This window comes from Procambarus clarkii, chromosome 11 (assembly GCF_040958095.1).
Source record: "Procambarus clarkii isolate CNS0578487 chromosome 11, FALCON_Pclarkii_2.0, whole genome shotgun sequence".
In the NCBI taxonomy this organism is placed as follows: domain Eukaryota; kingdom Metazoa; phylum Arthropoda; class Malacostraca; order Decapoda; family Cambaridae; genus Procambarus; species Procambarus clarkii.
This window is the reverse complement of record NC_091160.1, coordinates 38,732,788-38,747,940: the sequence shown is the minus strand read 5'-3', so window position 1 is coordinate 38,747,940 and position 15,153 is coordinate 38,732,788. Positions and strand designations below refer to the sequence as shown.

The window sequence follows — 15,153 nt, the reverse complement described above, 5'->3', positions numbered from 1 at the left end:
GATGGGAACATCAGATCACTTGATGTCCCTAATTTTCTGATGGGAACATCAGACCATTTGGGAACGTATCGGACGAGGGAGTGGGGAATGGTGGGGATGACGAGGGGACGGAAGTGAGAGATGGTGGGGAGGACGAGGGGACAAGGGAGGGGTTAATGGTGGGGAAGGACGAGGGGACGGTTGAGTTTGGGATGGTGGGGACGAGGGGATGGGGGAAAGGAGAATTGTGAGGAGGACAAAGGGACAGAGGAGTGGGGCATGGTGGGAAGGAAGAGGAGGATGGTGGAGTGGGGAATGGTGGGGAGGACGAGGAGACGGGTGAGGGGGGGGGGAATGGTGGGGAGGACTGGGGACAGGGAAAGTTGCTGTGGCTCATCAATGCACATGCGTTGATGAGCCACAGCAACGCATGGCCAGGTACTGCTAATAATAATAATAATAATAATAATAATAATAATAATAATAATAATAATAATAATAATAATAATAATAACAAGTCACACTAACATGCGTAATTTATCAATGAGAAAATCTACTTGAGGAAGGAGGTGCCTGGACCCAGTGACAGGTGTACTCCCAGCCACACACCTTACCCCTGTACCACGAACTGATGTAACATGTACAACCTGGGAATCTACTGAATCCACGAGAAGTCTGGAGGCTTGTACTGAAGCCTCTACGCTTCGCTTCTATCTACACTGAAGCTTCTATCTACAAGCTGGTGTCCCTAGAGAGCATATACAAAGTGTACATAACGCAACAATCACTAACAACATGCTAGTGGCCAATACAACACTCCTGACATCCACCACTGACCAGAGAAGACTGCAAGTACTGGAAGCAATACTCATAAATGAGAAAAGACGGAGAGTAAATATACAGAGTAACTAACGACTCGGATACCTTGCCTACGCTCAGACCCAGACCTCGCCTCACAGCACAGCGTGAAGATATCTGTACTGAGTCCAGCACCACCCACCACCTCCTATCTTAAATGTTTGGCCTCCATGCGTCCCTATTATTCCCCACATTTCTTCACCTATGTGTGATTACTTCACCTTACTCACACATACAACTTTCACATGTGTATTTAAAGTAAATTTTCACTTCGTAGATTCATTCCTGACCTGAAGATGTTCCAGATGTTGAACGAAACATGTATAAAACAGAAAAACAGAAGCTTAGGGATCATTGATGTATGAAATGGAGTATCATGTTTATAAACTATTATAAACTCTCACTCTCTCTCTCTCTCTCTCTCTCTCTCTCTCTCTCTCTCTCTCTCTCTCTCTCTCTCTCTCTCTCTCTCTCTCTCTCTCTCTCTCTCTCTCTCTCTCTCTCTCTCTCTCTCTCTCTCTCTCTCTCTCTCTCTCTCTCTCTCTCTCTCTCTCTCTTGGGCTGGACCTCCCCCCCCACACACATCAGCCCCCCCCATCACCCCCCCCTACTCTCAGCTTCTCAGGTGAGTTGCAGTTACTGTATCAACTTTCACCAGCGTCCCGGGCACTGCAAGACGAAGGGAGGTCAAGGGCCACCCCTCCGCCCCTTCCCCTAACAAGGATGTCCCGGCTCATCCCTTTCCCCTTCCCTTCCTCGCCCCCCCCCCTCCCCCTTTACCCTCCCTCACGCCCCCTCATTGCTTCATCCTTCATTTAGTCTGAAGCAGTCGACAGTGGGAAATAATACATCATATATAAAGAATTTAGCAGTCCTTGCTACTGTGTCACGAGAGAGAGACAGAAATTGAAATTGAAATAAGTTTATTGAGGTAAAATACACACAAAGGGATGAGGTAGCTCAAGCTATTCTCACCCCGTTCAGTACATCGTGTTAATACATACATAAACACACATCACAAACAATAAACATATTACCAAACATTCTGAGAGATAAACATCTGCATTTCCTAAGAGAGACAGAGATACGGCTTTGGCGGGTAGGTGGTTCCTTGTGGTTTTAACCATGTGGGGAGAAAAGCCTCTCCTATTGTCTGTCCTAGACTTTACCTTACCCTTCCTCTTTCAGAGCTGGAGAAATTACTGACCTGGAGAGCGTGCAGAGATCCTTTACTGCTAGAATCCACTCAGTAAAACATCCAAATTATTAGGAACGACTAAAATGCCTTAATCTTTATACTCTTGAGCGCAGGCGGGAGAGATACGTAATAATGTACATGTGGAAAATATTAGAGGGGCTGGTCCCAAACCTGCACACAGAAATAACATCATATAGACCAGAAGGCATGGCAGGATGTGCAGAATACCCCCGTTGAAGAGCAGAGGTGCAACAGGTACTCTGAGAGAGAACTCTATGAACATCAGAGGCCCGAGACTGTTCAACACGCTTCCACTACACATAAGGGACATAACTGGCCGACCCCTCACAGTGTTCAAGAGAGAACTATCAACATCAGAGGTCCGAGACTGTTCAACACGCTTCCACTACACATAAGGGGCATAACTGGCCGACCCCTCACAGTGTTCAAGAGAGAACTATCAACATCAGAGGCCCGAGACTGTTCAACACGCTTCCACTACACATAAGGGGCATAACTGGCCGACCCCTCACAGTGTTCAAGAGAGAACTATCAACATCAGAGGCCCGAGACTGTTCAACACGCTTCCACTACACATAAGGGGCATAACTGGCCGACCCCTCACAGTGTTCAAGAGAGAACTATCAACATCAGAGGCCCGAGACTGTTCAACACGCTTCCACTACACATAAGGGGCATAACTGGCCGACCCCTCACAGTGTTCAAGAGAGAACTATCAACATCAGAGGCCCGAGACTGTTCAACACGCTTCCACTACACATAAGGGACATAACTGGCCGACCCCTCACAGTGTTCAAGAGAGAACTATCAACATCAGAGGCCCGAGACTGTTCAACACGCTTCCACTACACATAAGGGGCATAACTGGCCGACCCCTCACAGTGTTCAAGAGAGAACTATCAACATCAGAGGCCCGAGACTGTTCAACACGCTTCCACTACACATAAGGGACATAACTGGCCGACCCCTCACAGTGTTCAAGAGAGAACTATCAACATCAGAGGCCCGAGACTGTTCAACACGCTTCCACTACACATAAGGGACATAACTGGCCGACCCCTCACAGTGTTCAAGAGAGAACTGGATGAACACCTCCAAAGGATACCTGATCAACCAGACTGATTCGTACGCAGCCGCGTCCAACAGCCTGGTTGACCAGTCCAGCAATCATGAGGCTCGACGACCGGGCCGCGGGGACGCTAAGCCCCGGAATCATCGTGAGGTAACCGCAAGGTAAAATAGACTAGCTCATTGAGCTTGAAACCGTTGCTCCTTGTTCGTGTTACGACCGACCTTTTAGAGAAGTTTCGACGAGATCAGCTTTGTCATGTCTGGCTTGTCTGTCATGTCTGACTTGTCTGTCATGTCCGGTTTGAAGTGTTGTTAGTCCTGTGGCCCTCAGCCGTTCCTGGTATGGGAGTCCACTTAGTTCTGGCATGATTGTGTTGCTTCATGTTGAACTTTCTCCAGAGCAGCGACATCCTTCTGAAGATGAGAGTCTCCAGGCTTGGAGACAGTAATCCAAGGGACTCGAACACTTGTATATCTACTTTATTTTCCTTAAAGTCAAAGTTTCGTTTAAAGTCAGACCAATGGGCATTCTTCAGCTTATTATATTATAATGTCCCATTCCTCAGAGCTCCAGTGTCCTAGTCTGTCAGGGGGACGAGTCACCACATGAGTCAGAATACGAGTCAGGTCATTAGTCAGGGTACGAGTCAAGCACACGAATAAGGTCAAGAGTCAAGTCATGAGTCGTAATACGAGTCAGGTCGCGAGTCATGTCACGATTCAGGGGGAACGAGTCAGGTCGTGAATCAGAATACGAGTCAGGGGCAGGAATCAGGACATTAGTCGGGGGAGAGGGAAGAGTCAGGTCACGATTCAGGTGGCCGAGTCAGATCATGAGTCAGGTCACGAGTCAGGGGCAGGAATCAGGGCATGGGTCACGGGGACGAGTGAACACATCAGAACAAGCAGTCGTTGAGTCATGTGCCGTGTCGATGGGAAACGATAGTTTGTGAGGCTAATTAAACAATATATTAAACTATTCTTCTACAAAGGATCAATTAACTCAAGCGGTCCTTTGAAGTTGCTAATTAGCTAAGGTTTATAATTTGTGTACAAAGATACACAACGCCGCTTGCTATGCCCTTAACCCAACAAGCCGCAGCAATGAACCAATAATTCCTAATTAACAACTGCCAATCACTTACCGAGTAATTGAGGCCAACAGCCGCCAGTTATGCTCCACCAACAAATAGCATTGTCACGCTCTTTAAAAGCTTAATTACCGTAAAAGATAATTAGGTACAATTACACTCAAAGTTGACAGGTGGACCAGGCCAATATTCTGGGTGACAGTAGGCTGTTCAACCTGGCACCGATTGTTAAGCTCAATGGGTGAGAGTTGTTAAAAGGAAAAAGAAAAGAGGTTGTAGATCTTCGATTTTAAGATGTATTAAAGCATTGCATCTTGAGACAACTTCACTATAGTTCCTCAGCTTCTTTACATTTACGAAGAAGTTGACAAAATATGACTCTTAAACTGGTATTGCCATCTGACTGGGCCCTTGACCTTTGTCTAATAATTTGCATGGTCTCAATCACTGTCAGACCAATCAGAGAGACGCGTTATAAATTGGTTATCAGCGTGACGAGGCCAGAGTGGCAGAGTAGCGTGGGATCACGTCCAGAGCCTTCGTCTGGTGCCACGGGTGCCGCCAGACGTCCAACGGTGTACAAGGCTGCCGCCAGACGTCCAATGGTGCCACGGCTGCCACCAGACGTCCAACGGTGCACAAGGCTGCCACCAGACGTCCAACGGTGTACAAGGCTGCCGCCAGACGTCCAACAGTGTACAAGGCTGCCACCAGACGTCCAACGGTGTACAAGGCTGCCGCCAGACGTCCAACGGTGCACAAGGCTGCCACCAGACGTCCAACTGTGCACAAGGCTGCCACCAGACGTCCAACGGTGTACAAGGCTGCCACCAGACGTCCAACGGTGCCAAGGCTGCCACCAGACGTCCAACGGTGCCAATCCTGCCACCAGACGTCCAACGGTGCCAAGGCTACCACCAGACGTCCAACGGTGTACAAGGCTGCCACCAGACGTCCAACGATGCCAAGGCTGCCACCAGACGTCCAACGGTGCCAAGGCTGCCACCAGACGACCAACGGTGCCAAGGCTGCCACCAGACGACCAACGGTGCCAAGGCTGCCACCAGACGTCCAACGGTGTACAAGGCTGCCACCAGACATCCAACGATGACAAGGCTGCCACCAGACGACCAACGGTGCCAAGGCTGCCACCAGACGTCCAAAGGTGCACAAGGCTGTCACCAGACGTCCAACGGTGCACAAGGCTGCCACCAGACGTCCAAAGGTGCACAAGGCTGTCACCAGACGTCCAACGGTGCCAAGGCTGCCACCAGACGTCCACCGGTGCCAAGGTTGTGGCTCACCACTTCCTTATATAACGTCAAGCCCGCCATAGCACTTGTCTAATCTCACACTTCACACATTAATTCTTAGCATACAACTTTTTTGCCATAGCAGTAAGTAATAGGTGAAAGTGTTCCATACTAGCAAATGATAAATTAATGGATTTGTTTGATATTGGTGTTTTTGAGCTTCAAACTTTCGCGCCAAGAATGTTCCGTAGAAGCTCTCACTGGTGAGGTGGAGATGTCCCTGACGTCTGGTGGTGAGTGGTGATGGTGTCAGTTGTGTCTTGTGGCGGCTAGCACGTAACTCTTGCCCAGAGGTAGGCCTATCCTGACACCTGGCCAGAGGTAGGCCTATCCTGACACCTGGCCAGAGGTAGGCCTACCCCAATAGCCAATAGCACCTGGCATCCTTGCCTCTATCACCCTTGTATCTGGCATCCTTGCCTCTATCACCCTTGTATCTGGCATCCTTGCCTCTATCACCCTTGTATCTGGCATCCTTGCCGTTATCACCCTTGTATCTGGCATCCTTGCAGGCTAGCAACAAAGGTGACTGCTTGGTCACCTGTGGTGACTCCATGATGTAATCTGTGAACCTGTGCTCCCCACCACCACACCTGCCTCTCTCTCCCTTCCCACCACCACACCTGCCTCCCTCCCTCCCCACCACCACACCTGCCTCCCTCCCTCCCCACCACCATACCTGCCTCCCTCCCTCCCCACCACCACATCTGCCTCCCTCCCTCCCCACCACCACACCTGCCTCCCTCCCTCCCCACCACCACACCTGCCTCCCTCCCTCCCCACCTGCCCCCCTCCCCACCACCACACCTGCCCCCCTCCCCACCACCACACCTGCCCCCCTCCCCACCACCACACATGCCTCCCCTCCCCACCACCACACCTGCCCCCCTCCCCACCACCACACCTGCCCCCCTCCCCACCACCACACCTGCCCCCCTCCCCACCACCACACCTGCCCCCCCTCCCCACCGCCACACCTGCCCCCCTCCCCACCACCACACCTGCCCCCCTCCCCACCACCACACCTGCCCCCCTCCCCACCACCACACCTGCCCCCCCTCCCCACCACCACACCTGCCCCCCTCCCCACCACCACACCTGCCCCCTCCCCACCACCACACCTGCCCCCCTCCCCACCACCACACCTGCCCCCCCTCCCCACCACCACACCTGCCCCCCTCCCCACCACCACACCTGCCCCCCTCCCCACCACCACACCTGCCCCCCTCCCCACCACCACACCTGCCCCCCTCCCCACCACCACACCTGCCCCCCTCCCCACCACCACACCTGCCCCCTCCCCACCACCACACCTGCCCCCCTCCCCACCACCACACCTGCCCCCCTCCCCACCACCACACCTGCCCCCCCTCCCCACCACCACACCTGCCTCCCCTCCCCACCACCACACCTGCCCCCCTCCCCACCACCACACCTGCCTCCCCTCCCCACCACCACACCTGCCCCCCCACCACCACACCTGCCCCCCCTCCCCACCACCACACCTACCCCCCTCCCCACCACCACACCTGCCCCCCCTCCCCACCACCACACCTAGCTACCCCCCTCCCCACCACCACACGTACCCCCCCCCCCCCACCTCATTTCCTTTGTCTTCACCATCTTTTTTTTTTACACTGCTCGTGTCAGGAAACAAAGAAAGTGAGCCAAGCGTTTTTTCTCATATACTCCGGTTCACAGCCCGGCCAGACTCGCCAGGTGCCTGGACCACTAGCCACGAGTCAGGACCTACCTGGAACCTCCTTGTGACTGATTGATTGACATTAAACCACCCAATTACGGCCATGAATAACCCAATCAATCAATCTGTCGGTGGCCACAGCCCTGTTCCTGTGCCAGGTAAGTCCACTCACGATAGCCCGTGCTGCTTGAAACTTTTTGAGTGCTCCCAGTAGGTGAATCTACGAGGGGCAGGACGTACCTGGAACCATTTAGCGATGGAGTGGGTGTGGTAGGCGGCGTCCTGCTGGGCGGTGCAGTTCTCCCGGTCGACATTGACGTCGACGCCGATGGTGCCTCGGTTGTTCTTGACGCCGCACAGGTACGCCGTGGCGCTCGCCGCGCTGTCCGCCACCTGGCTGTCGGCCGTGTACGTCTGTAACACACACAACACACATGTGTCACACACACACACGTGTCTCACACACACGTGTCACACAGCTGAGACACACACGCGTCGCAGTTGAGCAACAAGTGTCATATAGGTGTGACAGCTTTGACAGACAGGTGTCATCAATGTCACGGAAGAGACGAACACATGTTACAGGTATAAGACAGACAGGTGTCACAGGTAAGACAAACAGGTGTCACAGGTGACACAAACAGGTGTCACAGGTAAGACAAACAGATGTCACATGAGGAAGAAACAAAACTTGCAATACATCTTTGAAATCTAATTTACACCAGACAAGAACTCTTAGTACAGCCTTGTGAGAGCCCATTACATCAGCATCTCAGACCAGTTTCTTTGTTTTGTTGCACAGTTCAACTTAAGATGAAAGCCAAGACACACTCAAGGGGGCCAAGTCGTGCTTAGAAGACCGTAAGGAGTTGCATCTAACTTATTCATAATGAAATTTATAGATTTATCATTTCATGAGAAAAAAAATCGAAAAAATATATAAATTCAGGAAAACTTTTCTTACTAGGCAATATATATATATATATATATATATATATATATATATATATATATATATATATATATATATATATATATATATATATATATATATATGCGAACAAGCCTGAATGGTCCCCAGGACTATATGCGACTGAAAACTCACACCCCAGAAGTGACTCGAACCCATACTCCCAGGAGCAAAACAAACATACCCAGACCCTGCCAAGCACGCCCGGCCACAAACAAACATACCCAGAGCCTGCCAAGCACACCCGGCCACAAACAAACATACCCAGAGCCTGCCAAGCACACCCAGCCACAAACAAACATACCCAGACCCTGCCAAGCACACCCGGCCACAAACAAACATACCCAGAGCCTGCCAAGCACACCCAGCCACAAACAAACATACCCAGACCCTGCCAAGCACACCCAGCCACAAACAAACATACCCAGAGCCTGCCAAGCACACCCGGCCACAAACAAACATACCCAGAGCCTGCCAAGCACACCCAGCCACAAACAAACATACCCAGACCCTGCCAAGCACACCCGGCCACAAACAAACATACCCAGAGCCTGCCAAGCACACCCAGCCACAAACAAACATACCCAGAGCCTGCCAAGCACACCCAGCCACAAACAAACATACCCAGACCCTGCCAAGCACACCCGGCCACAAACAAACATACCCAGAGCCTGCCAAGCACACCCAGCCACAAACAAACATACCCAGAGCCTGCCAAGCACACCCAGCCACAAACAAACATACCCAGACCCTGCCAAGCACACCCAGCCACAAACCAACATACCCAGACCCTGCCAAGCACATCCAGCCACAAACAAACATACCCAGACCCTGCCAAGCACACCCAGCCACTAACACGGGCGCCAGCCGCCGCCGTGAAGCAGGCTGGTGCACCAACCTTGATGATGGCGGAGTAGGGGAAGGTCTCCCAGGCGAGGTCCTCGTGCTCCCACTTGCCGGTCCTCTGGCCCTTCATGATCCTGGCGGCGGTGACGGTGGCCACGGACATGCCGTCGCCCAGGAAGAGGATGACATTCTTGGCCTGCGCCACCTGCGGCCTCACCCGCAGCTGCTCCTCCAGGGCCTTCTGCGCCTTCTGCCGCCAGTATACCTGGTCTGTCAGGGCACGAGGGACGGTCCTTGTGTTAGTCAAACAAAACATGAGATGCCTTTTCACCCGTAGGTTTATGAACCCGTGGAACCTCCTACCCGCTGAAGGCGTCAATGCCAAGACATTTACTTCTATTCAAATCCATCTGGAGAAAATTCTTACGGATCTTGGATGGACCTTCGACCAGCCGCCGGCTTCCTATCCCCGTCGAAACGACTAGAGAAATGGTGGCCCTAAGGTAAACTCAGGTAAATAACGAAGTTTCTGTTATACAGACGTGGTGTGTGTATGTGTATTGGTGTGTACTCACCTGGGTGTGTGTATGTATGAGTGTGTACTCACCTGGGTGTGTGTATGTATGAGTGTGTACACACCTGGGTGTGTGTATGTATGAGTGTGTACTCACCTGGGTGTGTGTATGTGTATTGGTGTGTACTCACCTGGGTGTGTGTATGTATGAGTGTGTACTCACCTGGGTGTGTGTATGTATGAGTGTGTACTCACCTGGGTGTGTGTATGTATGAGTGTGTACTCACCTGGGTGTGTGTATGTATGAGTGTGTACTCACCTGGGTGTGTGTATGTATGAGTGTGTACTCACCTGGGTGTGTGTATGTATGAGTGTGTACTCACCTGGGTGTGTGTATGTATGAGTGTGTACTCACCTGGGTGTGTGTATGTATGAGTGTGTACTCACCTGGGTGTGTGTATGTATGAGTGTGTACTCACCTGGGTGTGTACTCACCTGGGTGTGTGTATGTATGAGTGTGTACTCACCTGGGTGTGTGTATGTATGAGTGTGTACTCACCTGGGTGTGTACTCACCTGGGTGTGTGTATGTATGAGTGTGTACTCACCTGGGTGTGTACTCACCTGGGTGAGATTGTGTATGTATGGGTGTGTACTTACCTAATTGCCTAATTGTACTCATCTAATTGTGCTTGCGGGGGTTGAGCTCTGACTCTTTGGTCCCGCCTCTCAACCGTCAATCAACTAATGTACAGGTTCCTGAGCCTATTGGGCTCTATCATATCTACACTTGAAGCTGTGTATGGAGTCAGCCTCCACCACATCACTTCCTAATGCATTCCATTTGTCTACCACTCTGACACTGAAAAAAATCTTTCTAAGGTCTCTACGGCTCATTTGGGCACTCAGTTTCCACCTGTGTCCCCTAGTGCGTGTGCCCCTTGTGTTAAATAGTCTGTCTTTATCTACTCTATCGATTCCTCTGAGAATCTTGTGTGTGGTGGTCATGTCCCCCCTAACTCTTCTGTCTTCCAGTGACGTGAGGTTTAATTCCCGTAGTCTCTCCTTGTAGCTCATACCTCTCAGCTCGGGTACTAGTCTGGTGGCAAACCTTTGAACCTTTTCCAGTTTAGTCTTATTCTTGACTAGATATGGACTCCATGCTGGAGCCGCATACTCCAGGATTGGTCTGACATATGTGGTATACAATGTTCTGAAAGATTCCTTACACAAGTTTCTAAAGGCCGTTCTTATGTATAAACATGTGTATGTGTATGGGTGTGTACTCACCTAGGTATGTGTATGTATGGGGTGTGTTTCATCTCGTGCAATGGAATAGCCTCGTAGTATATTTAAATGTTATATAAACTCAAGGGTGCTCTGGTGAGGAAGGTGTTTCTTAACGTAATATATGGTTTACTGAGAGGCATTTTCAGTGGTACTGAAGTCAGATGTGTGTGGCATATGTGTGTGTGTTGGGAGGGATCTTGATCCCAGAACCTGGCGAGGAAGAACGCTGAGGGCCTGAAATATTTATATAACTTCATGATATGATTAGTTCACTACCACCCACAGGATGGGTATGGGGTCCACTACCACCCACAGGATGAGTATGGGGGTCCACTACCACCCACAGGATGAGTATGGGGGTCCACTACCACCCACAGGATGGGTATGGGGGTTCACTACCACCCACAGGATGGGTATGGGGGTCCACTACCACCCACAGGATGAGTATGGGGGTCCACTACCACCCACAGGATGGGTATGAAGACATGGCCCCCATCGAGGCCAGCTTCAACAGTCACTATAGAGGCTTATGTACTGACCTTCCTTATCTATGAAGGGCACCTTATCGTAGGAGGAGCCCTTCTTGGCCTTCTTGTACTGCAGTTTCCGGCTCTTGTGGAAGTCCTCGTCACCTGAGGGAAGAACAACAACATTTGCGTCAGTCAAGTGTCAAGACGGGTCCTGGGCCTAAGGCCTATCAACCTCTGGAGGTTCCACAACCCCCAGAGGTTGGTAGGCCACCACGATACGTTATTGACCAACCAGCAAGCTTATGGGACTTGCTGGGTGGACTAAAGTAAACTCTCAGGGTACAGTTTACACAGAAAAAAAAGACATTCATCTCTCGGTGTATCTGTGTTCCCCATTCTTTTTGTCGAGTGAAATTTGAAGTTGGTGGTGTAATCTATGAGATTAAAAAAAAAGAAATTGTAACATTTACATAATCAATAATGTTAATAATAAAGAACATATAATTGTAATTTATTTGTATTGACTATAAAATTTGAAGTATTTTTATATTGGCGTTGTAAACCTGGAGGACCACCAGAGGTCTTCCCAGAGACGCTCCCAGACGTCAAGGGTGGGTGGGGGGGGATCGTGTGTACCGCCAGAGGTGTACCGAAGCGGGGTATACCCTGCATATACCCTGTAGGGTATACCCAGAGCTATTATATTATATTATTGGTTGATAACAACCTTGGTTAACTAGCACAGAAAACGGGGTTCCCTGCCTTCAATTGTCTCCCCTACCTCAGTAGATTGACCCCCTACCCCCCCCCCCCCCCACCACATTTCCTCTGATAATCAGGTAATTTCTTTATCACATCTTTCTCATGGGTCCGGGGCCATGACCCCATGTGACCTGATTTCTCCCTTGCCTCGTAGATGATGGGAACACTGCACCGTGGGGTGGAGGGGGTCACAAGATGGCGCCGGTCCTCAAGGCCAGCGATAGGGGGGTCAAGAATAACAAAAACAAAGTCGTCCGCCTTTGTTCATTCCATCCCGCGACCCACCCCAAAGACGCATTTTGTCAATTTTAAGATGTTGTTCATTCATAATACTGTATAAATTTTCTTCAATTATAAATTAATATGATAAGGTTTGATTTCGTGTTGGATGGGGCAGTTTCCGAGAAATAGTCGAACCTCATCCGTTGTAAACTGTTTGTAAACAAGAGGGTTTGGCACCTGGATTAACAAGTATTTAGTCTTGTTTAATGAGGACGGGCTCTTTAAGCCATTACATGACATGAGAGGTTTATAATTGCCAGGGGTCATTGGGCTTCGCTATGGGAAACATTATTGCGTGTTTCATTGTGTGAGGCAACACTCCACTTAGGAATGACTTGTTAAACAGGTGGAGTAGTGGATTCCCAGACACTTCACACAGTGCATTGCGTATACGCCATCTTCACCAGGTGCTGTACTTTTACCCTTTTTCATAGCGCCCTTTACTTCCTGGGCTATGATCGGTTGGCCATACTCGTCATCACTAGACAGTACTCTTGTTATCCTAATTCTTCTGTCATTATGTCGCAGGAGCTGTTCCCTGCTTACTTCTGCAAGGAGGGAGGGAGGGAGGAAGAGGATGCTGCATCACTCCACTTGTGGATTAGTTCCTCAGCCTTACCCTGGGGGTCTTTGTGAGCCGCAGGCCGGGCTCTGCCATCCTTAGCTATCTGATTTTTTGCCCACACTTGTCCTGCAGATGTTTCTCTTCCAATACAGCTAGTGAATTCAAGCCATTGTATTCATTGAATTCAAGCCAATAATAGCCTTGAGTTATGAAGTTTCCAAGCTCCTAAATTGTTTAATAAATGTGAACAAAGCCGCCATAATTGAGGAAAGTTATAAAGGTTCCGTAAGTGGTTGCGTAAATGCTTGACGACTCCATGCAGGTCGTCCTCCTAACAAAGACCCAAAAGTGATGCCATACACCCGCCAGACCTCAGCTGTTTATGAATGAAAAACGGTTTACACACGACTCCAACCCGTCCTCGACTCAAGTCCATTACATCCAGCGGTCGACCCCACAGACGCATTCATAAATTTTAACATGCTGTTCATTCAAAACGGGAATTTTCTCAAGTATAAATTAATATTATAATGTATTGGCATATTGTGTATATATAGGCATAGGATAGGTTAGGTTAGGTGTTTAGGTTCTGTTGGCGATTATTTGTATTTGTAGTACGTGGGTGACGCATTTATAGCGTTGTGGTTCGAACAAAATTCGTCAGTGAAGCACTTGTTCCGGATATGTTCGAACGTCAGCAGTTGTGAGTCGTGTGTAAACCGCTTTTCATTCATAAACAGGGGGTTTGGCGGGTGCATGGAATCACTTTTGGGATCTTTGTTTGGAGGACGGGCTGACGACTCACAACTGCTGACGTTCGAACACTTCCGGAACAAGTGCTTCTCTGACGAATTTTGTTCGAACCACAACGCTATAAATGCTTCACCCACGTACTACAAATACAAATAATCGCCAACAGAACCTAAACACCTGACCTAATCTATCCCTATATATGCACAATATGCTAATATATTATGATATTAATTTATATTTGAGAAAATTCCCGTTTTGAATGAAATGATAAAATTGATAAAATTGATAAAATAAATGATAAAATTGTTGAATGCGTCTGTGGGGTAGACCGCTGGATGTAATGGACTTGAGTCGAGGACGGGCTGTTCTAGGGAGGCAAGCAGGAAGCCCGCGTGTGTGCCCGGCTCACTCACCAAACACCAAAGTGGTTGTAACACCAACACCACCACAATATTAAACGCCACCAAGCGTATAACGATGAACTAGTAAATATTTACACTGACAGAAGGTGTTTCTGGGTTTGTTAGTGGGTGGGTGTAGTTGCTATTTGTATCTACAAAATCGAGCTATTAGCTCTTGGACCCCGCCTTTCTAACTAATTTATTTGTCCTCTATTATGTCTACTACGTATATTTCTCTCTAACACACACACACACACACACACACACACACACACACACACACACACACACACACACACACACACGCCACACACACACACACACACACACACACACACACACACACACACACATCCCCAGGAAGCAGCCCGTAGCAGCTGTCTAACCAGGTACCTATTTACTGCTAGGTGAACTGGGGGCATCAGGGTGAAAGAAAGAAACTCTACCCATTTGTTTCTGCCTCTGCCGGGGATCGAATCCGGGCCCCTTAAGACTACGACCTCAGAGCACTGTCCACTGAGCCGCGAGGCCCCCCAAGTAGCATGTACTCACCTAGTTGTGCTTGCGGGGGTTGAGCTTCGGCTCTTTGGTCCCGCCTCTCAACTGTCAATCAACAGGTGTACAGATTCCTGAGCCTATTGGGCTCTATCATATCTACATGTGTGTGTATTTACCAGGAGAAAGCGCTAAGCCAGTATGAGAGTACAGGGCCCGGAAGGGTTACAATACTGACCTTCAAGGGTCTTGGTTGTGTGTGTTTGTTAAGCTGCGGCCGGTGTGTGGCGCCACCACTTCCTCCTGCAGGTGGCCGTCACTTCCTCCTGCAGGTGGCCGTCACTTCCTCCTGCAGGTGGCCGTCACTTCCTCCTGCAGGTGGCCGTCACTTCCTCCTGCAGGTGGCCGTCACTTCCTCCTGCAGGTGGCCACCACTTCCTCCTGCAGGTGGCCGTCACTTCCTCCTGCAGGTGGCCACCACTTCCTCCTGCAGGTGGCCACCACTTCCTCCTGCAGGTGGCCGTCACTTCCTCCTGCAGGTGGCCGTCACTTCCTCCTGCAGGTGGCCGTCAC

General features: G+C 50.0%; 1 protein-coding gene across 4 annotated transcripts in view; it reads right to left on the bottom strand.

Annotated features, from left to right (window-relative positions):
• Positions 1 to 15,153, bottom strand: part of LOC123758335 (alkaline phosphatase) — a 72,389-nt gene that overhangs the window by 42,065 nt on the left and 15,171 nt on the right. For all 4 annotated transcript variants that reach the window (XM_069322645.1, XM_069322646.1, XM_069322647.1 and 1 more), the window contains exons 3-5: positions 11,392 to 11,484; positions 9,102 to 9,319; positions 7,474 to 7,647 (exon numbers count right to left, since the gene is read on the bottom strand). In XM_069322645.1, coding sequence (XP_069178746.1) covers positions 7,474 to 7,647; positions 9,102 to 9,319; positions 11,392 to 11,484 — 485 coding nt within the window. The remainder of the gene's footprint in view (positions 1 to 7,473; positions 7,648 to 9,101; positions 9,320 to 11,391; positions 11,485 to 15,153) is intronic.